This window comes from Haliotis asinina, chromosome 10, assembly GCF_037392515.1.
Source record: "Haliotis asinina isolate JCU_RB_2024 chromosome 10, JCU_Hal_asi_v2, whole genome shotgun sequence".
NCBI classification, from domain to species: domain Eukaryota; kingdom Metazoa; phylum Mollusca; class Gastropoda; order Lepetellida; family Haliotidae; genus Haliotis; species Haliotis asinina.
The window spans coordinates 51,431,466-51,456,606 of NC_090289.1; the positions used below are offsets into that span (position 1 = coordinate 51,431,466).

A 25,141-nucleotide genomic window follows, 5' to 3' on the forward strand; every position below is an offset into this window, starting at 1 on the left:
TTGATTTAGTCATGAATGCTTGCATCAGCTGGTTGTAACTTAAGTAATTTAAATCCAGCACGCACGTTTTGTGTTACATGGAGCGCGATTGGATCGTGTAGATTGTGCAAGGGTGGAGATCCACTGTCCTCTTTTTCATGACATACTTTTGTGGTAAGATTAGCCGACAATCAGTAACCCACGGGCCGTCCCGCTTTTCTCGGATTATTCCATCCATACAAACTCGCTCTGGAAATAGATATCGCCATTCACCTACCACACCTGTTACCGTATGTGCCTGCACATTCAGTTTTTCACCATTTGGGTTTGAAAAAATGTGTATTTTTTGCAAATAATTTCTTTTCTGTGATAACACCGAATGTCTCAAAACGTTTCATATTGTAAGGCCCGTTCAGATATAGACTACACAATATTAGTTTATCTAACAATAGCAGTATTTTTGCAATACTCCCGTGTCGTGTTGTTTATGTAAGCTGAGTTTTATCCTGATTGCTTATTACAGGTTGATGCTTAAGTTCAACTGTCAGAGCAAAAATCAACAGACAGCGCATTTGGTTTCAATTGAATGTGTCGTGTGGAAAATAGTATGAAAACATACGATTAGCATACAGCAAAATGAACGTCAATGGCGCTCTCGGTCCAGCTGAATGAGAGCGAAAAATATGAAAATACCAGGATAAGATTGATGAGGTCGGCTGGAAATAACCAGCTTAAGCAGCAGGTAATCCAAATGTGCATATTTCATCCAGTTTTGTGGTTGTCAAATCATTTTGAAGCCGCTGTATATTCACGTCCGATGTCAACATACCAAGTGTTGATGTCGATGGGCTCGATCGTTCGCCTGCATTCCATACGTCAACGTGAGAAATATTTACATGTTTTCCTCGGCGTTGTTTCATCAATCGAGTGAAAGACATGTCATTTAGACATTTATAATTGTTTCATGCAATGTTTCTTTGCAGTGGTGAGTCAGTTTGAGCCTCCACTAACGGCTCTCGTACGATTGTTATTGTGAATATTCCAGATGACCCGATTGAAAAATCTAAGAAATGGCGCCATCCCAAACGAGAAATGCAGGTATTTCGTATGGAAAGAAAAATCTGAGGAAAAAAATTGATCATGTGATTTTGGGGTGCATGGCGCAATATGAGTCCATAGGTTACAAGCAATATTGACGAAACTGTTTTCAAAACATTGCGACTTCTGCTGAGTTGCACGTGAAGTTGGTCGCCATAGCGGACGCAAGGTGTTGTAGCAACTCCGGTACACACTGCAAATGCCACCGACCGAATTACTCTTCAGGAGAGTCTTTGTTTTCGTGACAACACGTATATTGCCGGTTTTTGGCATTGACACTTGCTCCTCTTAATTAATTTCGCATATGTTCAGCATCTACACTGATAGAGTGAACCGGTCTAAATAGAACCACCTTTCAGCATGAGGGCCATGCCCCGTCAGCTGTTTGATATTGACATATTCTTCAGCATTTCGTGAACCGCCCTTCACAGCAAGATACGAGTGCATTTTTTCTTGAAAGTTAAAAGGACAGATCTTTCACAAAACGGTAACACAGTTTAAGTAAAACTGTGAGCTCCTCCTCTTGGTCTTCATTTTAGATTTAATATAGGGTTGTTTTATTTGTTATTTCGACAGTACTCACATATTTATGTGCATATTGGTAACACCACTGAGTTGTATTACAAAAGACAATGAAAGCTCATTCATGCAGATCACAAACAACTATTAGGTTTCTTTTTTTGTTTAATACCAGTACAGTGTTTCAGTACAGCCAAATATGTATAGCTATCCTAAACTGAAGTCATCCACACTTTACAAAGTTGTGGCACATTCTACTTGCTTATCTACAAGCTATTGGCATTTTTGTTTATTTTATTTCAGAAAGGTTTAGTACTACTTGACAGTTATGGCATTTTTCTGCTGACCTGCAGATTTCTGCTGACTGCTGATTTTATTTGAAATCGATCGATTCTGTGAATTGTGTCACTCACTCACACAAACGCACACGCACGCACACACACACACACACACACTTGATGAGACAATGATTTTTCAGCTGAAAATAGATTTAGTTGAAACTGAGCAAATGTGCATTTTTTTATCAGTTCAATAGTAATGAACCAATTGTTGGTATACTCATAATACTGACTGCAAAGATAAAGAATCAAGACTTAGCATGCAGCATTTGCAACTGTCCTTTTGGCATATGCCTTGTAAAAATAAATGCCTTGATGGTGAAACAAATTTCATTTTATGAGGTGTGTTCACAATATATCTTTGAATTTTTTTATAGTTGCCATTTTTATTGGTGTATCAGCCACAAATTTAGATATGACAAGGTAAAGCTTAAGAAGTAATGAAACTCAAAAAACAGTATCTTAGTGTTTAAAGTTACATTTAATGCACACTTTAATCGTTTTTTAGTTGAAGTTAAATTATTATCTAGGCCTGAATACAAACCAGGCGTTTGTAAGTACATGTGCTTGATGAACGTTATACATCATTTTGCCTTTTCTCTGATTTTTTTGTTCCAGATTCTATTATTGTGCATGGTACACCTTCAGATCCCATGTTGACACACAATATCACTTTTAGCTATCTATAGGGGATATTTTCAGCAAGCAGATGATTGGTTTATGCTCCTAAGATGATCTTCAATTTCAGCAGCCATTGCAGTGTACATAGTCCGAGGCAAAATGAATAATGTCAGTGATAATCACACCAACATACTAGTTGAGCCATGGTTTGTGCATACGTTTACATGACTTCAAAAGCAAATACTTCTTAGGATCAAATTATCAAAGCATTCCCCAGATTAATGTAGCAAAAAAAATATTAAATGTTCACTATGTTCTATGCTTCTTGAGAAGTGTCATGTTCATTAAGAAAACATGCATACATGTGACAGAATAATGGGTTTGCCCTCTGAATTGATAAGATTTCTTATATTTCTTCACAGCCTGGCAGGTACAACCCTGGAGCAAAGCCTTTTGAACCCAACACGTTTGATCTGGATACATACCAGGAAAGTGTGGAGTTAGGTGGGTCAAAGGAGCAGTTCAAGAATTTGGCACCAGGATACAAAAATGGCCAGGTAAGTGTCCCCTGTTCTAGTTCAGCCAAAGGGTCCTAGTGACTGTTAATCCTGTTGGCATTATGCAATATCAGTGGGTGAAAATGCTTGTGTAAATCTGTGAAGATACCACCACTCACTGGTGTATGTTTTGCCTTCTAACACTTGTGTCAGTGTATGTGGCCTTTGCCACTGATAGAAATGTAGTATGCAACCTAAGTCTCTAAAGGGACTACAGTACTGCCAGTAGTGCAGGTTATGATGCAGAGCCGTAGATGCGTCCAGGGTATAGTGGAGACTTATCGGATCGTATACCCTGGAGATATCGAGGATGGTTATGATGGGGCTGCAGTATTACCAGTCAATTGTGATTTGCTTTTTTGACAATACATATTGCAAAATTTCTTTTCTGAGAGCAGGTATATTGGCCAAATAATTACCGTATATTACTGTAAATAAGTCAAATTATCTAAGACCCCAAAAAGTCACCTGTAGAAATGAGTGGGCTTATCTACAGGTAACACTTTTTGTCCAAAATTTTTTCTAGTGACAAGTTAAGAAAATGACATTGTATCATTTGGCGTGAACAAACATGAGAAAAAAAAACTTGGAAAGTTTCATTCTAGTCAAATGATATCACCAGAATGTATATCATCTGACATTGATGAGTTTTAACATGTTGTTTTGACTGTATCTTAACAATATCAAAAGACCTGTTCAACTTCTGAAAACGCCTCTTGAAGTAATTTTCCATTATAGTTGGCGGAGGGTGTGGTGGTGGTGTGGTGTGGGTGGGTGGATAAGGGCAGAAGTTTTACCAAGAACTTTGTCAGTGAAGAGTCAATGTGATTCAGTGAATAATTTGGACCGAAGTATTGATTATTACTATATCAGTAACTGCCAGTTGTCATTTGGCCACGATTAGGAGGCCCCACTTAGGGTTGGCTTGTATATGAAACATACCATTTGGATACTGATTTTAAAGGTCAAGTTAGAGGGTTGACTTATCTATAGTAGGAGATCAGCTTATCTAGGGTAATATACGGTATGATGAGTTTTGTCATTCTCAGCATGATGAAATCTTAAATATGATTGCTTTCATTTGCCTCTGATGTTTCCCATTGTTGTTAATGGGCATATTTTACATACTATGAATTGTCTAGAAATGAAAGTATTACTAACAATACAATCTATTTTTGAAAATGATGTCAGAAAATTATTTGTTTCTATGGCCTCATGGTATATAAAAAATAGGATCTGCATATACAATCAGTGCTGTTTCCACTCTATCACTGTACATCTCATTGCAGATACCAGTATTGTATTTGAATTTATTTGCCAATTCTCAACCGGCGTCTATAACATTTTCTATGAAAAAAACTTTTAATAACACAGTAATAAAATATTTTTTTACAGAGCACTATGAAGATGTCAGGGAGAAAACAGCTTAAATTGTCTTTAAAGAAAACAAAATCAGACACAGTGTCCATAATCATAAAAGTTAAAAAATGTCACTCATAACACTTACAGAGTCAGTTGATAATTTTTGACATGCAAGCATATACATTTGCAAGGTTGAGCACACTTGTCAGGAATAATTTTGAAAGTTTGCATTCAGGTATTAGTAGTTATGATATATTCAGAGTTATACGCCCCTTCCAACAAGATCACGAAATCACAGCAGCAGAGAAATATAGGTATTTATCAAAATACATCGGCAGCTAAGACATCGAACTGTCTATACTGTTTTGTAAGGGTATAGAGTGTCTTTATGAAGTAGCTATGATAGACTTAGTGCTCTACAGAGCTCGGATGGGACTGTTTAGACAGCCGAGTGGTACGAGACAGATCAGCCATTGTGACAGGTACACACCATACTCCGCTAGCTCTGATGTGCCCTACAGACTAGCTCTGTGTTCTGTGCTCTTCTCACTACATCTTCTGCTATCATTCATACTAGTGCACTTGGTTGAAGCTTCTGCAGATACTGGCTCCCCCCATTTTGATCTTGTGGCGAAACGAAATGTTTGTTTACATTTGTGTGACAGTAGTGACGTCACGGACAGCTCAGCTCTGACAAGTGTCATGAGTTACAAATACCTGAGGGCAGGAGCAGCTTTGCCTCTTAAGAGACTGATCCCGTCTATGCTTCTGCTGTCAGGTGACATAGAACTCAACCCTGGCCCTGTAGATGGTTTAGAGGAGATGATGAGCACCATTTTGGAACAGATTAAGGCTAGTGAGGTCAGATTAGCTACAGACATCAGATCGATTAAAGATGATATCAACAGCATGAAGATTGACATACAGAAGTTGAGAGATGATATTAATTCCAATAAACAAGAGCAGCATGTGATCAGACTGGATGTTGACGCACTAGATGAACGGGCGCATAATATGGAGAGTTATCTAGAGGAGTTAGATTATAGGATAGAAGACCAGGAACAGCGTAGCAGACGAAACAACCTAGTTCTGTATAATGTACCTGAGGGTGAGGACCGAGAGACTTACACTGACAGTAAGCAGAAAGTGCTGGACATTCTTGATAAGGCCAGGGAAGGTACTGATCTTCCACCCTTAGTCTCCAGGGATACTGAGAGGGCCCACAGATTGTCTGGTAAAAGGGGGGACAAGCCAAGGTCTATTATAGTGAGAATGTGCAATTGGGAGGACAAATGGCGGTCGGTCAAGCTGAGAAGTGAATTGAAAAGTCAAGGAGTGGGGATCGCTAACGACTTGACCACATTCCAACGTCAGGAGCTACAGCGACGGCGTACAGAGAACCCCAACATGCGTTACTACTTTAAAGGTAACAAGCTGATGGAAGTTCCCTTGAACAACACGGCTCACTCGAACAGGGCTACACAACCACGTTCATGCACACGTAACAACGCTTGGGGTGGAAGTAACCAGGGACTCAGCTGGAGACCCAGGTCTGACTCACGTCACGCGGACATGGACGACACCCACTAGGGGTGTGGCCAGGGCCTTGAGTCTCATAAGGAACATTTTACGGCGCATCGGAAACACTCATATGTACAGCCAATTCCTAACATACACATTACTACTACAAATGACCATGATAACCCGACAGACTCGGTGACTTTTTTGTTTTGGAACATTGGTGGAATTATACACAAATTAGGTGACACCGATTTTATTGACTATGTTAAATCATTTGATGTAATTGGCCTGAGTGAAACTTGGAGTGGTGATGTAGAATTACAGAATATCTTCCCTGATCATGATGTGATAGTGAAAACAGCAGACAAATTATCTACTAGTGGGAGACTATCCGGTGGAATGGTAGTGTTAATACGTCGTCAGTTTTGTAGTTATAAGAAATGGATAAAGCTAACAGATAATGCTATCTACATATTATTTGATCGAGTTCTATTTGGTTTAGACAGAGACATTCTATACTCATGTGTTTACATTCAACCGGAGAGCTCGACCTGGTATGATAAACTATCACCAAACTGTAAAAACGGAGTGCTTCTGTATCAAGAGTCCTTATTAGATATCATTTCTGGTTTACCCGATGTTTATATCCTCAGTGGCGGAGATTTTAATGCCCGAACTAGTACCAACTCAGATTTTGTAGAAGATGACCTTCTAGATTATACAGAAAACCAAAATGCATCACAGTGGGACTTTTTAACAGACTATTTTAATTTGAAACGTTTTTCCGCTGACAGAACTTTAAACAACTTTGGTAAATCCTTACTAGATCTTTGTTCTATCATGAATATTCATATTATGAATGGGCGCTGTGGTGGTGATACAGAAGTTGGAGACTTTACTTTTATAGGTAACAACGGGGCAAGTGTAATAGATTACATAATATCATCGTCTGTATTATTTGACCATGTTTGTGACTTTAGCATACAGTCACGTACTGAATCAGATCACCTACCTGTTACCTTATCAGTAAAAGCACAACATGTTAGATCTTTAGATAACACTAAGAGAAATTCAAATAAGGCCTATAGGTTTTATTGGCAACAGGATAGAGTTGAAGTATTTCGAGAAAATCTATTGTCTGAAAACATTCAGTTATTGTTTGACAAGTCAGTCGATTCTGCTTTTACAAATATAGACGATAGCATTAGATATGTCACAGACGCACTGTGTTCCGCAGCGGAAGATATGAAACGTAAAGTTGGTATGATACGTAGAATATCAAACAAATGGTATGATGGAACTTGCGAAAAATTGAAAAGAAAACGGTGTAAATTACTAAACAAGTTTAGAAAGGTAAAAGACAAGGAAACGTTTGAAGATTGTTGTCAAATAAGAAATGAATATAATGCAGTTTGTAAACAAAAAAAGCTTGATTATTATAAGAACAAAAAAGCGGATATAGAAAATAATATAGCAGATTCAAAAAAGTTCTGGAATAAACTTAAGTCTTTGAAGAATCCTACCATATCAAACAACAGTATTGACATGAATGACTGGCATCAGCATTTTAGTGGCCTCTTCAATTTCAGAACTGATCAACAGAAAGGAGTAAATGATAAGGTAGAAACATTAAACGCTTCTGAAACCTCTGACTCTAGTTTTGAAATAACAAAGGATATGTTGGATTCTCCGATCAGTAGAGAAGAAATACTTGATGGTATCAATAACTTAAAATGTAATAAATCGCCTGGGGTTGATGATGTTTTACCTGAGATGATTAAGAGCTCAGCAGATATAATAGCGCCCTACCTGGAACTGTTGTTCAATATCATTCTTGAAAGCGGAACGTATCCATCCAGTTGGTCCATCGGTATTATCGTTCCAATTCATAAACAAGGCAGTGTTGACAATTCAAACAACTATAGAGGAATCACACTTTTAAGCATTTTTAGTAAAGTTTTCACTTTTATCATAAATAAAAGACTAGTGACGTGGGGTGAAGCAATGAATAAAATCAGTGAGTCTCAGGCTGGATTTAGACATGGGTATACGACCATAGACAATATGTTTATCCTACATAGTATTATACAACGTTATCTTAATTTCAAGGGTGTTAAATTATATGCTCTTTTTGTTGATTTTGAAAAAGCGTTTGACTCTGTCGACAGGAAGAAACTTTGGGATACATTCAGTACTCATGGACTTAGGCCGAAAATGAAAAATCTGTTACACAATATCTATGAAAATGTAAAAGCTTGCGTCAGAAATAATAATGAATTGTCAGATACATTTAACCTAGAGCTTGGAGTGAGGCAAGGTTGTATACTTAGCCCATTCTTATTTTCGTTTTTCATTAATGAACTAGCAACTCAAATTGAAATGAATTGTGAAAATGGAATCCAATTGCATCCAGATATTGTACACATATTTCTGCTGCTTTTTGCAGATGACATTGTCCTATTCTCGAGCACTGTGGCAGGTTTACAAAAACTAATAATGGAACTAGAGACATATTGTGATGAGTACAAGTTAAAGGTTAACAGGAATAAAACTAAAGTAGTAGTTTTCAAAAGGGGAAAAATGAGAAATGGCAGTACAGGGGCATAGAACTAGAAACCACCAATTCGTATAAATACTTGGGAATATTTTTTAGTCACTGTCTCTCATGGCTAACACATGCTAAATACGCAAGTCTTCAAGCTCAGAAGGTCATGATAGGTCTCTATAAGCAACTGAATGTATTTGGAGATTTAAATATAAGTTCGTACTTCAAGATATTTGATGCAAAAATTTACCCTATAATATCATACGGAGCTGAAATTTGGGGGTTAAGTCATCTACCAGATATTGAACGGGTGCAATTACAAGCCTGCAAGAAATTTCTTGGTGTTAAACACAATACAACGAATTTAATGGTTTACGGAGAATGTGGTAGATATCCAATGTCGCTATTTACGAGTATAAAGGTAATTAAATATTGGTTAAAATTATTGAATATGCCCCCGTATCGTTTACCCAAAAAATGCTACAATATGTTGGTACTATTTGATAGAAACGGCCACACTAACTGGGTTACTGCAATTAGAAAATTTCTATTCTCAAAAGGCTTTGGATATGTCTGGAACAATCAATATGTTGATTTTAAGAACTTGTTTATTTCAGAATTAACGAGAAGACTAAAAGATATGTATTTGCAAGAATGGTTTGAAAACATGTCTCTTTCGAGCAAATGTCTTTACTATAGAATGATTAAATATAATTTAGACCAGGAAATGTATCTGTCAGTTATTAATGTCAAAAAGTTTAGAACGGCGTTAAGTAGATTTAGATGTTCCTCGCACAATTTATATATTGAGAGTGGAAGATTTAGAGCGATTGATAGAGAGAATAGGATTTGTAAGCTTTGTGACCAGTGTGCCATTGAAGATGAATATCATTTTCTTTTAATATGCCCGGTGTATACTCAATTGAGAAATCTTTATATCAACAAATACTACAGTGTGCATGCAAACCAACACAAATTTGTTGCGCTATTGAGTAATAGAAACAAAATTATACTTCAAAACCTGGCAATGTTTGTGTATTATGCAATGAAATTCAGAGCTGAATATATGTTAGAACATAATATTAGTTACATGTAGGTACCCATTTGTCATAACTAATTACATAACATGTGATGCGCTGAATAAGATATGCTATGGCATGTTGTATCTGTATGCTGTACTTACAATGATTTTTATCTAAAGTTTTGAAGTTGATTGCTTGTACTATAGGCCTGTGGCCTTTCAGTATATTTGAATAAAGTTGATATTAGTGATATATCCTATTCTTTCAGTGTTTCTGAAAAGGTTTCTTTATTTTTGTACAGTATTTGTGTACATTTTTTACATGTTTTAGTATATGTCGTTTTTTCCTCTTCCGTTACAGATTGCTACATTCCAGCCTTTCCCTCATTCAAACACAATGCAGACAGGCTCACAGCTGGTGTCCTCAGCCACTCAGCAGACTGCCTATCCAGAATGGAGTCACATGACATACAGTTCCAAAAATGCACAAAAACTTGAACCTGACCATGCATCACCATTTTCCTTCTCTTTCCCGGATCATCAAAATGTGGCACTCAACAATTGCTCTAGCGACAAACTTTCAGCTTTTGATGATCTTGTCAACAAGATAGTTGATGATGATTCATCTCTTTTCTCAACCAGCCTCTTTGGAGAGTTTAATGAAGAAACTCAGTCACAGGCCACCTCAGATGTCTTTTCCTTTGATGGGTAAGTATTTCAACATACATTTTGTATAGATATTACTGATGGTACTAAAAGCTCAGTAAATATGGTGAAAAATTTGTTTGCTGTACTGTTAATACCTGATATTGAAGAGGGCAGCACTTTCCTGCCTCAAATTTATCTATTCTTGACCATTGGAAACAAAGCTACAACTAACTAATGTTATATGGTTATATGGCCACAAGTCAGAACAGCCTACAGCATTCTACAACCAGTATCAGCAAAATAATTAAAGTAGAAGGGTCCATTTTGTCATTACCCTGGGAAGTTAAAGATGCTGAGAGAATTTTTAAGGAATTACAGTAGATGATTGTGACTTGTGTAATGTTGGTTTATCAAAGTCAGGTAGTCACAGTCATTGTTGTTGACTTAGTTGATGGTGTTTCATCATAGCCTGACATTGTCGTACACAGAATATAAGATAAATACCTGGTTTGTCTGGTCCAGGTAATCATTGTCATACATGTGTGCAGAATGTTCGTGAAAAACAAGAGATCAAGGCCTAGATTGTCAAGCTCTCTTAGTGCTAAGATAGTCGTAAGTTGATGTTAATGTATGGCACTTGCAACTATCTTAGGGCTAAGACTAGAGAGCTTGAAAGATCTAGGCCAAAGTCTTTAAAAGGTCTTTGGTGACCAGCTACTTCAAGGAGGAACAGATCAGTGTGCAGAATTGTTCAATGGGCATGTAGGAAATGTATGATCATAGGGGTTAATGACAATATGTTGAAATGCATTGCAAATACGTTATACAGATCACAAAGTATCACTATTTTTAGGGGAAATGCTGCTTGGTCAAAATCTCACCTAAATTCACAAAATATTGTTTCATTCACATTGATATCAATGATATACATGGCTTTGAGAGTAATGTTTCTGTTCCAGTTCACCAGGCTTTGCATCTGGAAGTGTTTGGTCAACCGGCAGTGAGGGTACGCCTTCTGGAAAGTCAGATAAAAACTCGACGTCATATGGAAGTTTTGAGCATGCTTCTAGCATGACTCAAAATTTATGGGATGAAAACAGCTTTTCCTCGTCACACGTTTCTGACACATCAGATCACTTTTTTTCACAGGGTTTTAATGCTAAAGAGGCGTCCCGACTTCCCAGTGGCCAGATCCACGAAAACTCCTTTCCTCAACAGTTTCAAGCTCAATCTGAATATAGTGGAAAGCAAAAATTGGACAGGTCTTATCAACACATGAACAGTGATATGTTCAACGAGATGTCCTCACCACAGAATTTTGCCACATTCCAGAATCACTTGAAGTTAAAACCTTTTCCCTCACAGCCAGCGATCAGTTCTGCTTTCACTTCATCAGCCCATGACACTTCACCAAAGATTCACCATTCTCAGGAACACAGTATGGCTCAAAGCGCCTTTCAGAATGCTGTGGCTCAGCATGTCAATGCAGCAAAACAAACATATCCAGGCGGAAGTGAGCCCTTCAGCTTCAAGAAAAACAAGACATTCCAGACAACCCCAACCAAGACTGACGATCAACCTCCAGATGTTGAGAAGCAGATGTTCAACTATTTGCCATCATCTAACTTCAATTCTCACAATGCAGCAGCCTTGAAACACCAGCACTCTTCCCAGCAACATATGCAGCATGACAATGATTTTATGCACCCCATTCATGTTAATACACATACTCCAGTCAGTTATCAAAGTAACTACAGTTTGTCTGACCCTAGTACTCCTAGTTCACCAGGGGAAGGAAATGTTCCCCAAGAGAGACCACAGAATCAGTCAGACACCTCCAGTGGCAATATTCAGGTACCTGGCCATTTCCTGAACAAAATGCAGAACCTGAAAAAGGATTATGTGCCAATGAGCTCATCTACTCCTCTCAGCAGAGAGAAACACGGATTGCAGAATTTTATTCCTCATGGTTTCTACAATCGAAAAATGAAAGGATTACCACATGATATGTTCTCGTCTCCAAATTATGACCGCTGGTCTGCTGACCAAGTTGGTAGAGAGACACACCACCCTGCACTTGGCAATCTTGATCACATTTCTCCAGAGTTACTCCCCTTTGCCTTTGACCATGACCAAGTTGATAAACAGAAGTTTCTTGAAGAATGTCTCCTCCATGATCAAGGTCTCCGACACTCCCTGTCTCATCATCAGCATCTCCTCCACTATCCTCCCCACCCTCTCTTCAGTCCTTCCCATGGTGCCTTGCCTGCTGAAGCATTTGAATACTTTCCAATTGAACCTTTGCCCAGAATTGCACCTGGATTCATCCCTGAAATGCTCTACCCTGACTTCCCACAATATGTCTTAGGCCTCCATCCTGGCTTCTTTCAAGGAATGCGTTCTTTCAGGTATGTTTCTACAAACAGGATAAGTAAAGGCCATTTACATCAGCATGTTATACCCTCCAGCCTTCTTACATGATTTGAACAGTGTGTTTCATGTTTGCATATTAATTGATATTGTAAACAGTGTTAGAATCAGTGAAATGTGTCAGTGTTCTTGTGTGCTGCAATTATTCATGAATGCATGTAGACATGTCCATATACAATCATGTAATTTACTGAAACTATCTTGCTTACTCTTGCATACTGCTGTTGCCATGGTTTACCATTTAATGTTTATTACTTATTCAAAAATAAAAGAATTAAAAATTATAACTGTGGTTTTATCAAATTCAGCTCACATTTTCACATTCACAGGAGAAGTGGACCCTCTAATGAACTTCATCTTAAGCTAGAGGAGTGTTATGAACAGTTCAAGGCCATAGAGAAAGAGAGAAAGAAGGTATTAAAAAGATCTTAATAGTATTGTGATATGGTTAACAGGGATGGCAACTTTCTGTGAGATCCGTGGATTTAAATGCAACTCAATTGATTCAGGACCCTGTTGGGGCCCTCTTGTCTTTGCTAGGATTAAAGATTTAAGAAAAAAAAATAAGTAAACATTTTGAGATGACCTTTGACTTGAAACACTTCACAGCACAATACATCAAGACACTTCCGTAAATGGGCATGTTTTGTCTATCATAGCACTGTTGATTGCTACGCTACCATCGCAAGCAATTGATTAAAACTTCATCTAAACATATAATCATTGGTGATTGGCCTATTGATCACCACCTATGACACCTACTAGTTCTTTATTGTTATTTCTACAAGTCGATTGAAAGCCGTGTTTGACCCTCAACTAAACGATCTTGACACAAATGGTGGACGATAGCAAGGGCAATAAGGCAGCATAAAGGGTGTGTGGTCAAAGGAAGCCCTCTCATTGGTTGATGCTTGCTATCGTCAGCTTCAAGATAGTCATGTGTCCTAGATACTTCTGTCAGTGTTTGAAAAAACATTTGCCCAAATTTGTATCTAACATGATTATATAAATGAGTATTATTGTTCACCCTTAGCAGTGATTGGGAAAGGCATGGGCCATGGAGAATTTTGCACATTAGAATTAAAAAATGGCCCATTGAATTTTTTTTAAGTTTACTGTTGATACAAGGGCAGGGACTCATTCTGAATTAAGAAAGTGGCTTAAAATCCTGAAAATGGCCCATAGTCAATGTTCTCTGTCCCAATGCATACCTTAGTGGTCAATATAATATTGTCTATGACATTTTTTAGCATATCATTAGAAATGCAACTTTTGTTAAGGGTGCCTCATGGCACCAGATAGATCATTAAAGTGTAGCTTTGTGAAAGGAAGTGTTCAAGTGCCTCTTGATTATCCAGTTCAACTTGTGGACCTGTAAACTTGTCCTGTCTCACAGACCCTGAACCAGATTAATTTGTCTTCTGTTCAGTTCTTTTCTGTAATTCTGAAGCTCTTAATGATGCTAGTCTACATTTTCTGAGTTGCTGAATCTCACTTCAGCTCCTTTTCATTGTAAATGGGATTATTTGTTACTATCCAAATTATTGTGAGATGAAATAAGTATTGTTATTTTACAATTTATCTTTAACATTTTCAGTATTCAGAGACTTCATTTAATTCAGCTTCATTTGTGCCAGACCCATAAACTAGGTTATTTTCCAAAACGACTTTCCTGTTATGCTCACTGGCATTCAAAATGGCCAGTTTAAGAATGTCACAGATTAACAGTGTGTTGTTGTACAAGGGTATCTTATGAGTCTTTTAGGTTGATTAGATTTATCACATTTTTTATTACATGAATCATGGTGTATAGTATTTAACTGGCTAAATTTTAGATGTGCTGACATGGCACATTACCATTTTTTCATCCATGCCATTTGAATAATTGATGAATCAGTTCTGTACCATTTTGATCCCAGCAGGGATATCAGTTACGCATGGTTGACATTAGTGTTTTCATGACAGCTGATTTGAATATTAATGACAGTGCTGCAGATAAGGGGTGTGTCAGCATTTATTACCCTTAAGATAAATTTGTTGTATTCTGATTGGGTAATAGTCAAGCATAGGAAACCATGTAGGCAGATTTGCCATGGTGTACAAACCATACACCCTGTAAAATCTGTCACATGACACGTTACACAGGTTGTACGAATGACTTTGCCCTTAGATAAAATGTGGCTGCCAAATGGCTGATTGCTTCGAAATTTTAGAGTTGATGTATACATTTGAGTATAAACAGAACAATAAAACTGTTGCCATTAAATATACGTATCAACAAAGAAAAAATAAAAGATGTCTGTATTTCACTTGTCGTTAAATTCGATCTTTTTTTTGTCATGAACTAAGCCATCCTGAGTTATCTCCCTTTATGACTTCAGGAAATAAGGTGAAATATTTTGCGTCTCATTAAGCCAAAGTTTGAATGTTGTTGTTTAAAAATAAACGTATATAGGAGATCTTTAGGGTAATTAATTTGGCTGTGCCTCAAGAAATATGGAATTTACAAGGGTCTTACAGTCCTGTACACTTTTTCATAACACTGTGTAACTAATAATATACAGTTAAATGATATGCAGATATGATTGAATGTAAAATAAACAGACATCATGAAATAAATATTGTAAGCTTGCTGTGGTTGAAGTAATTGCAGTGCATGATAGGTCTTCTATGTAATGGGAGAATTTGCTAACCAGTTCTGCATCAGCAGATAATACCATTATGCAGTTAGAGTTAGTGAGTTACTGTTCACTGTTCAGTTGTCACTAATATTTTTCAATAAGAACTAAAATAAGAGGTAGTACATGCTTTCAGATATTCTGAAATGCCATACCCCCATACTTAGAACAATTAGACTTAAGATATAATGTGGATTTATTAAGTGATGGAGAACGGTAGTTCATTCATTGCAAACTGTAATTAATGAACAGCTGACAGACATTTAGAAATGACTGCAGTAAAATATGTCTTTCTTTATAAGTAAAGAGAAGATTCAGTATATCATTATCACATCCCACAGTAATAGTTTTGAGTTGTTTGCATACTAATATTTATGAAAATATATTAAAGCCCAAAGATAGAATTAACCAATACTTTCCTTCATAGCTTTCATACCTCAGGTCTCTAGGTTACTGGGGTGGTGGGGTAGCATAATGGTTAAGGTGTTCTCGCATTAAGCTAAATGCCAGGGTTCAATTACCCACATGTGATGCCCATTTCTTGTGTACCTCACAATGATATTGCTCAAATATTGCTAAAAGCGAGTAATACTAAACTTCCACGGCTCAGTTACTCTATGTTACTGATCAAATGCAGCCACCTTAATGTATGATTTCTATTGCAGTGAATAATTAAAAGGTTACTGTCTCATTCCCTGTGATATACTTAGAGTTCATACAACATGATTGTGGCAGCACAATATGCTTGTGCTCGACCCAAGGGAGTGAAATAATATAATGCATGCTTAAAACTATTGGTACACTGGGCCAGTAACCTGTCAGTAAATACTGAGTAATTCATGACATATTATATAGTATTATTAATGGGATAGCACAAAAAATTATGGTTAGGAATTTGTGTTAATGATATTTGTTCTGTAGGGGAAATCCGTAATTTGTTAATATCTGCATGATACTTTGTTCTGTTGTGGTTCCTTTTGTAATACTTCATGGACTTACATAAATTGCCTGTGATTACTTTTTTTAAGACGGAAGCAGAACTAGCCAGACAGAATCCAGGAAAAAAAGTATCAAGTGCCAACAACATTGTCATTCCTCGACTGCCATCAAACCCTTCTAGAGTGGATCGACTTATTGTGGATTCCTTCAGGGAACATGCAAGGGTACCGATTTGTGTTTTTCATAAAAGTTTTAGCTTTCCAAACTTGAGAAATTGTTGAAATGCTGGGTATTTCTCTTTGTGAACTTTGCATCACATTAATAGATTTTACTGCTATGACATAACAGTATCTGCTGATTTTACTGGACCTATGGACATTTTTCCTGTTTTTGGCTTCAAATTTGTGCATGAAAACTCAAGCTGAAACATTTCTTACACCCACCCAAACAGTCTTGCTCTTACAGAAATGAGCTTTCTCCTTATTAGGTTTCTTTTCCAGAGAATAATTTATGACCGATTTCAAATCATTCTTTGTGTTCAAATCAGACTACCTATTTGTTTTGTATGTCTATTTGTAATACCAAATACCTGTTGAACAGGAAAAATTAGAGTTTACCTTTACTGCACTTGTGTCTCATCGATCAATTTGGAAATTCTAATTTTGTGTATACCTAATAAAACTTCCACTGACATGATGTATCATTTTTGCAATGCTTGACTTGTTGGTACACATTACTGCAATCTTCCTTTTTCAGATTATAACACTGATTGATAAGATGGAAAAACTAAGAACAATATCCATCCATGCTAATGTCCATTCCTCCCTTGACAAGTGGTTGGAGGGTATCAGGAAAGTCCAGGCTAGAAGGAAGGAGGAAATCGTTAATGCTGCCAATAGACATCGAGCAGGTGTTTCCCGCCATCAGGAAGATAAAGGTTGGTTATTTTTGTTGTGAGGCTTGCAATGATGATTGGGTTGCATGAACTAATGTTTGGTCAGATCTCCTGTAGAGAACTATTCTGACCCAAAAATCAATTTGTAGACCATCCTCTGTCTGTCTTTGCTACAAAAGATTCTTTTTGACAATTTTTCCTTATCCTGACTCATGCTTATGCTTATATTCTCCCTCTATCCGAAGATAGTGGGACTCTTGAAATCTCTTGAAGTTCCCTTCTAACTGAAGCGGATTGTACAATACACTCACCCACCAGAAGCCTTCCTTTCCCGCCAATATGGTCACATGACCGGCCATGCTTGTCACTCTCTCCTTCATCACTGACGAAGACAATTGGAGGCACTTTGGGTCCCGATACAGCATTAAGTTTTTCTTATATTCCGGTGTTGTTGTATTCGGTTTTTGCATTATAATTATTATCGTCATATTGTAAGGTTAACGTTGAAATTTATAAAATTTCATTTGTTTATGACACATTTTCTTCAACATAGACTTAGTTGAATAAATTGTGCTTCCAATGTAAGTTACGGTTTTTGTCTCCCAGTGTAAGTTACGGTTGATCCTCATGTATTATGTCTTTCATGCAAACCTATTTGTTCTTCCACTGTTGTGCTGTGAACTTTGTAAGAATTTATCTAATTCAGAATTTGCATTATATTCATATACTGTTCAAGGTGTCTTGAGGACAACTTGACTGTCTCGAGTCATGTCCAAAGTGGTGGATTCTGTGTCTATTAACCATTTGTTGATCAAAGCTGACATTAATGATTTTAGTGATCAGTCAGATGTACACGATGTGGGGCATGGTTGAGATACCAGCAAGGCTTCGTCTAGATCACGGAAGAGGACGTCAAAATCGGGATCATCTGAACTGAAGTAGTTGAAGTAGTCATCGTCTATGCCTAAGTCTTCAACTACTAGATCAGTGCTGAAACTACACTCTACGGCTTACATGAACTCTTTCAGCGATGAGATCGTCCCTCCCGACAAACATCACATCTACGATGAACCTCCACTACTGCTTCCTGAAGTATCGATCATCAGCACTGATGATAAATGATCATCGTCTGCTAGACCTTCATAAACTATGTCAACAACAATACTGCAACCTTCAGAGTGTGTACATTCTATGCAGACATCTACAGCTTCTACTATTAACACATCAGATGCTTCTACGAATAAACAGCAGTTCATCCGCTCTGCATTAGGTCTGTTGGATGAAGAGGAGGCATTGTATCCGTTCATGGAAATCATCGCCGTCAGCTGTTTCATCGCGTTGCAGTTTGCATGAAGCTCCTTCCATCAACTCGCTGAGTGCTTGCACTCACGGATCCCGCTACAGCTACAAGTGTTCACTGTCTACACCCCCTGTTTATCAGATGTGACGTCATCGTTCGTCTTTTTCGTCCGATGTGGATTCACATGGGCATGTGCGCAAAGGCGTTTGCCGAATGGCAGTTGTTCCAGGAATACACATAGACAGGAGGATCACGATGATGTTCCCCCTTCATGAATTATGTATGGAAATACAGAGGGGTTGTCCATCTCTATCACTGGAGGAAGCCCTCTTCTCAGACTCACAGATCTTGTTGTGGATTATGAACGGTCTGGAAGTCGTCTCTCTGTTGAAGGACTCTAGTGAAGCTCATCTATAAGACGAGTAGCAGGGACATCGAGACATTGTGTCAATATCTATGATCCCCGAAACTTTGTCAATGACCTTTCAGACGATGACTAAGAACCAGTAACAAAACACTCTGGGTTTCAGCACTCGTTGATTCACAGACAATCACATGGAGCCCTTAGTGAAAGAGCCCAATGTAGATGAGACCTATAAACTCATCAGTGAGACTCGCAACAGACCCTACAAAGCAGAGGATAAAAAGCGACTGGTTTAACTTCTTCGGACTTGCCCTTTGCTGGGCTATCAATGAAGCGCTCATCTTCAAGTTCGGCAACCTGGAGACAGAAGAAGAAAGCACAATCCTCTGCACTCACCACTCAGAAGAAGGATCATCAATTCTTTTCAGAGCATCTAGCCTCCATGTCTGCAGGATTAGCAGTGTTGTACTAATGAAGTGGAAACTTTATATTTATTATCACCAGGAAATTATGGTTAAATTTAGTATCAAATATTTGAAATAAGCGATAAACAAATTTAGGGAAAAAAACCCATTGTTTGAAATAAATACAACCTTAATACATGTCGAAAAGTAATATTCGTTCTGATAAACTGTCAAATATCACACTGTCATGACCCGACCAATGACAGTGAGCAGAACTAGTCATGCTCTCAAAGATGGCTGTCACGGGTCAGCATAGTTAAAAATAGTTTCAACAAGTGGTCTTTGAATGTTTTCTCCATAGCAGTGATGTGTTATCCTAAGCAACGATGCATTACTGACTTTTTCACAAAAGATTATGCAAGTATAAATGCTGATATGAATGGTGAACTTATAGAATACACTGATTGGCACATGCCGATCAAAAATGGAAGTGTAAGAGATCACGAGATAGTAAATGCTTATTCCCATCATATTGATGAACACAGGGATAGAGAAAATAATGATGATAATGAAAACAAGAAAACACAGAAGCGAAAAGTAGTGCATAGGTGTCACAAAACATGGTTGGAAGAATTCAGCTGGTTGGAATACCATGTAGATACTAGCTTCATGACTTGTAAACTATGCAAGGAATTGATTTTTCAAAAATGCATTGACAAATGACTGTAGCAATTACAGAATTTCTACTCTTAAACGATGTGCAACAAAGTGATTATCATTATCAAAAAGCATTAAAATATCAAGTTTTGAGAAAGAATCTTGATACCACTGTGGACACAGCAATTTCTAGGAGCACTGTATCATTGCAGCTATGAAGTGTGTGTTATGTAAAGGAGGTGTTGCCACACTGAAATACAGATCTTTGCTGTCACTTATGAGAAGCCAGGGCTGTGATAATACTGAACAATTGGGTGTTGGTGAAAATGCCACTTACTCCTCACAAGAGACAGCAGATCAGTTACACCAAACTTTTTCTCAAGTTATTCAGGAAGATATTGATGAAACTTTGAAAGAATGCAGATATAGATCAATTCTAAGTATGAAAGCACTGATTTGAATGTCACAAGAAAACTTGTCTATGGCAGGATTGTAATGTATGACATGGAAGTTAGAAGTATGTTTTTTGGAAGTATTTCTGTGGAGGGTTCCCATGCTACAGCAGCTATTATATATGACTATCTGATGAATTTCTGGAATGAGAGGGCCTTGACTGAAGTGAAGTTTCTGCCTTTGGATCGGTTGGTGCCTCCGTCATGGCATTCACTGCATGGTACACAGGTTGAACCCATGTACATCTAAAGCCACAGAGTCAGTTCCGTTCGTCAACAAAGTGTCTCAAAAGACATTAGTTGAACTTGTTCTATTATGAAAAAAACCCAGCCCACAGAGATGAGAATTGAATCATATTCAAAAGATTCTGTGTGATCCACAAGTTAAAGTAAAGGATGTTCATGACATACACTGGTTTGCTATGTACAGTGCAATTGAATGCTGTTTGAAAATCCTGGCGATCTCTAGTTCACTACTTCAAAGCTATTGACAAGAAGACATCAAAAGAGGAAGAGCTGCATGCCAGTTTGACAGATTTCAGATTTGTGTTCACAATGCATATTCTCATGGATGTCATTCCATGATCATCATTCAGTTTACAGAAGTCATTCCTAAGTTTACAGAACTGAGTTGAGTGTCTAAGCAGGGACTTATTTGCTAGAGCTGGTCTACAACAACCATCTCCATGTAGATGGGTCTGGATCATATCAAGGCCTGCTCAAAACATTGATGATATTCTACTAGAGCGGTAAAGACAGTCACCCTAGCTCCATGTAGATCTACCTGCACCTTAAATGACGATAAATGGATGCGGTTTGAAAGATACGCCAGAAAGAAAGGCTTCACTGCAATGAAGGTCACACATCCTCAGGTAGTTGACTACTTATGTCATCTACGACATACATGAGGACTGAAAGGTTCTACTCTCTCAACGTACATATCAGCTCTCAGCTGTGTTGTCACCATGAAAACGGGGATCAAGCTGACTAAAGAACCTGAACCACTTGCCTTACTACAATCGTTCAAGCTGGAATACCAGCTTGGGATTTGAATGTTGTGCTGCAGCACGTCAACACCTCTACGAGCCACAAGACTGGATATCACTTGAATTATTGACACAGAAAATGGTGTTTTTACTTGCTCTAGCTACAGCGGCACAGATGTCAGAAATACTTGTTCTGGGCTTCAATCGCACGTGAATCGACTCGGTCAATAGTGAAATTGTACATCTAGGACTGAGGTGGGATTTCATCGCCAAAATTCATCTGCCCAGTCTGACAATTCCACATACTGGCATTATCTGCAGTCCTTGGGCCACATGATGCACAGGATTTATTATGTCCAGTCAGAGCATTGAAAGTATATCTCTAACAACAAAATCAAGGAGACGTTTCAAGCTCCTATTCATCCCAATATCTACAGAGACACCTAAGTATCCCGCAACTCTCAGTATGGATGAAAGCTGTTATGTTGGCCTACAAAGCAGCAGGACTTGAACATCCACAAGCTTCCAATCCACACGAAGTGAGAGCCTTGATGTCAACACTTGCTGTACACCATGCTTGCTAACAGCTATAATTGTGGGCTTCTTTTGGAAATCAAATACAGTGTTTGCCAACCACTACCTACGCGACATCGCCACAGATGTCACTGGCATTCACCAATTTAGGCCACTTGTTGCACAACAACTAACGGTTCCACAAAGGTGCTGATTTTCATTCGCCCTTTCATCACATGACTTGTTGAGACCAAGACGCTCTGCTGAAGATTGACAGTCCTTATGCACGTCTTGAACAGGTTAGCATGAGTGATTATGTATGACCGGTCTTGATAGATATCTTGACATACAGTTGCATTAGACACTAGCATGACGCTAGCTGATATATATATTATCACATTACAATGAACGAATGCTTCAAGAGAAGACAGGTTCGTCTGGATGTGATGCACATCCCACCCCCATTTCACATTTCACAGATGAATATTGGAAAAACAAGACCGAACTACTGCTGTTATAGTTCTCAAAGGAGGGAAGTACTGGACATACTTATGTGGCAGCCAACAGATTCCAACCTGGCCTGACCCACCACTCTTTCTCTCAGATTCTGTAGGCATGATGATAAGCAGGATAAGGAGAAATATGTAATTTTCTAAATAAAATTGATAGTTTATACTTATCGTGACTTGTGGTGTCAAGCCCTCACCACTGCTCCTCTCAGGCATGCTGAATTCACAGTAATTCTCGTGTCAGGCTCATGAGATTTCGGAGAGAGTGACAAGCATGGCTGTTCAAGTGACTGTATTGGCACGATAGGGAGACTCCGGTGGGTGAGTGTATTATACATCCACTTCAATTAGAAGGGAACTTCAAAGGATTTCAAGTGTTTCACTATCTTCGCATGGAGGGAGGAGATAAGCATATAAATGTTGTGTCATATTGTGTTGTGAGTTGCCAGCCTGTGTTTGAAAGTGGAATTTTGTATATTTTCTTCCATTTGATGAGTTTTGTAATAAACAGAATATTTTATTCATGTCCATATCATGCTGTGTTTATCACACTCTTGCCTAAATATTACCTGACTCATGCTTATTATGTATTTCTCACTCTCGCTTAGGAAATACCATTATTTAGGCACTCATGTCATAAACATAGCATGACATAGGCACTAGTATAATATCCTCTATATATGGCACATTGTCTAACTTTTGCCAGGTCGGTTTGTGTCTTAAGGAAATATTCACAATTTCATTCCTTCACTCACTTACTGGCGGACAGATGACCATTTCACAATTTGAAAGAATAAACATTATATCTTCATTACACCAGGAACTGTGCTCAGCTTGTGTTCTTACAGTGCAAGTTAAAAGGCTTGTAAGCCGTCAGGTATTGGTGTAATTTTGAGCTTTGAGCTTTTCATTTGCAGATGTATTGGCTTTGGCTGCCAGTATCAGTGAACTTACTGCGCACACTCGACGAGCTAGAACAGCAACATGGTGTGCCCTGCAGATGTCAGATAAGGAAAATCCACTGATTCCACAAGCTGGTGTAAATGTGCAAAGCCCAGTCAACATTGAAGCCTTTGTGAAAGTACCTGACACTGGCAACCCAGTAAGTGAAGAAAAAGAAGAAAATGTAACAGCAGGAACATAGTGAGTTGCTGAAAGGATTCAGCTACAACCTCAAAATTTGGAAATCCGTTGGATGTGCAAGACATATTTGTTACAACTACCAATCTTTTGAAAAATTGATGTAGTTGACTGTTGTACAACACTGTTCAAGTGAGCTGAGCACTGCAAGCTTGTTTAAAGGATTGGCAAAGGCAAACAGGGTTATTGTTGAACAAAGTTCTTTGAAATGCTGGTTGAGTAATAATAACAGAGCAATATGAACTTGGACAAGCATTTGACAGGTATCGTAGCTTGTGATACATAGGTTTAGATTAACCTTTATAGATTTGTGATAGTATTTGAAGTTTGTTGTTTTGTTGGATTTACCAGAGAATGCTAACATGTGCCTAGTTCATTATGAGTGGTTTTTGTAAAGCTACTGGGGTGATTTCAAGTCAGACCTTTGGAATATTGAACTTTTTGTTAACACCGGTGAATCTCATGTATTTGAATAATTTGAATTGTTGTTTCATCATAATTTGTATTATATAAGTTTATCATAGAATGATAAGATTGAAGTCTCAGTTTTGAACCAGCAAGTCATATATTTCCGTCCAATTCAGACATGATTGTCTCTTCTGAAAATTTGATTATCAGATATTTTCAACCACGTAACCAATTGGGTCATGAATGTGTATCACCTGTATGAAGAATCTCCTTTATGAATAGTAATTATTTTCATGGTATTTTCAACTGATTGAAGGTTTTGCATGCTTAGAGAGCAAGCAGATAATACTTTTGATTTTTGTAAGTAAAGAAGATATGAACTGAAGGTTGTGAATATTGACATGTAATTGGAATACATGTGTGTTAGCAAATTTGATCAACGTGGACATCGACAACTCTTAGAAATTCCATAATATATATATATATATATATATATATATATAAAATGCCAGCTGTACCTGTTGATGTTCAATTATTGAAATAACCACAAGGCTATAGATATAAAGACCATCACACTATTTTCTTAGCCAGTTGAGCTACATAGTCCATAGGATATTTATTCGAACACATATCAGGCTATCAGAAGTCATAACCTGTGTAACATTTTCAGATTATAGTCATTTGTTTGGCTCATACTGGCATAAGTATGTTATCAACTTTACATAGATACTTGGGTATAATTTGATTTCATTCATACGTATTTGATATGATCTGAATATTTTATTCGATGTTGACTTGAATACTGTGAATACCTTACAGATAAAACAAATATAACCAATAATTATTCTTTAAACATATGTATATGGGACAGAGTTGTCCTATTCAGCATAGTTGAACTGCAAAATGCCAAAGGTCTGATATTGATTCTCCACTGTTGCCAGTGGGGTACCTGCTCCATAGTCACTGCTCTGCATGGTTTGTTCCCATGCTGTGAATATAAGTTAACGTATTAAAACTTTTCAGTCCAATACAGATTGGTGTAAACCTGATTTTACCTTATCACATGGCCAGCCATGGGAGAAGTACTTACTAGTATATTATCCATTGTCTATTAAATTTGTCAGGTTTCCATTTTGTTCTCTAGTACAAATGATTAACTGAAATGAAAAATAGTTTTCATTTTTCTCCAATTTAGTTCACTAAACAAGGCATTGATAATAGGAATGGTTGTAGCTTGAATTTTAAAAAATCCCAAAT

At 37.7% G+C, this 25,141-nt stretch overlaps 1 protein-coding gene and 1 pseudogene across 1 annotated transcript; both read left to right on the top strand.

The window, feature by feature from the left end:
- The first annotated feature begins 594 nt into the window (after positions 1-594).
- On the top strand, positions 595-23,557 carry LOC137298109 (meiosis-specific coiled-coil domain-containing protein MEIOC-like). Its single transcript, XM_067830188.1, has 8 exons — positions 595-721; positions 2,978-3,112; positions 9,923-10,269; positions 11,169-12,617; positions 12,969-13,053; positions 16,346-16,480; positions 17,013-17,193; positions 23,254-23,557. The coding sequence occupies exons 1-8, from the start codon at positions 626-628 to the stop codon at positions 23,478-23,480; spliced, it is 2,655 nt and encodes an 884-aa protein (XP_067686289.1). The 5' UTR covers positions 595-625; the 3' UTR covers positions 23,481-23,557.
- On the top strand, positions 8,210-9,636 carry LOC137297770 (uncharacterized; annotated as a pseudogene).
- Positions 23,558-25,141: the final 1,584 nt, after the last annotated feature.

Coding starts and splice junctions, on each gene's coding strand:
- LOC137298109 (XM_067830188.1), top strand. CDS start 626: ATGGCGCTCTCGGTCCAGCTGAATGAGAGCGAAAAATATGAAAATACC. Junction 13,054..16,345: donor TAGAGAAAGAGAGAAAGAAG/GTATTAAAAAGA, acceptor ACTTTTTTTAAG/ACGGAAGCAGAACTAGCCAG. Junction 17,194..23,253: donor CCGCCATCAGGAAGATAAAG/GTTGGTTATTTT, acceptor TTTCATTTGCAG/ATGTATTGGCTTTGGCTGCC.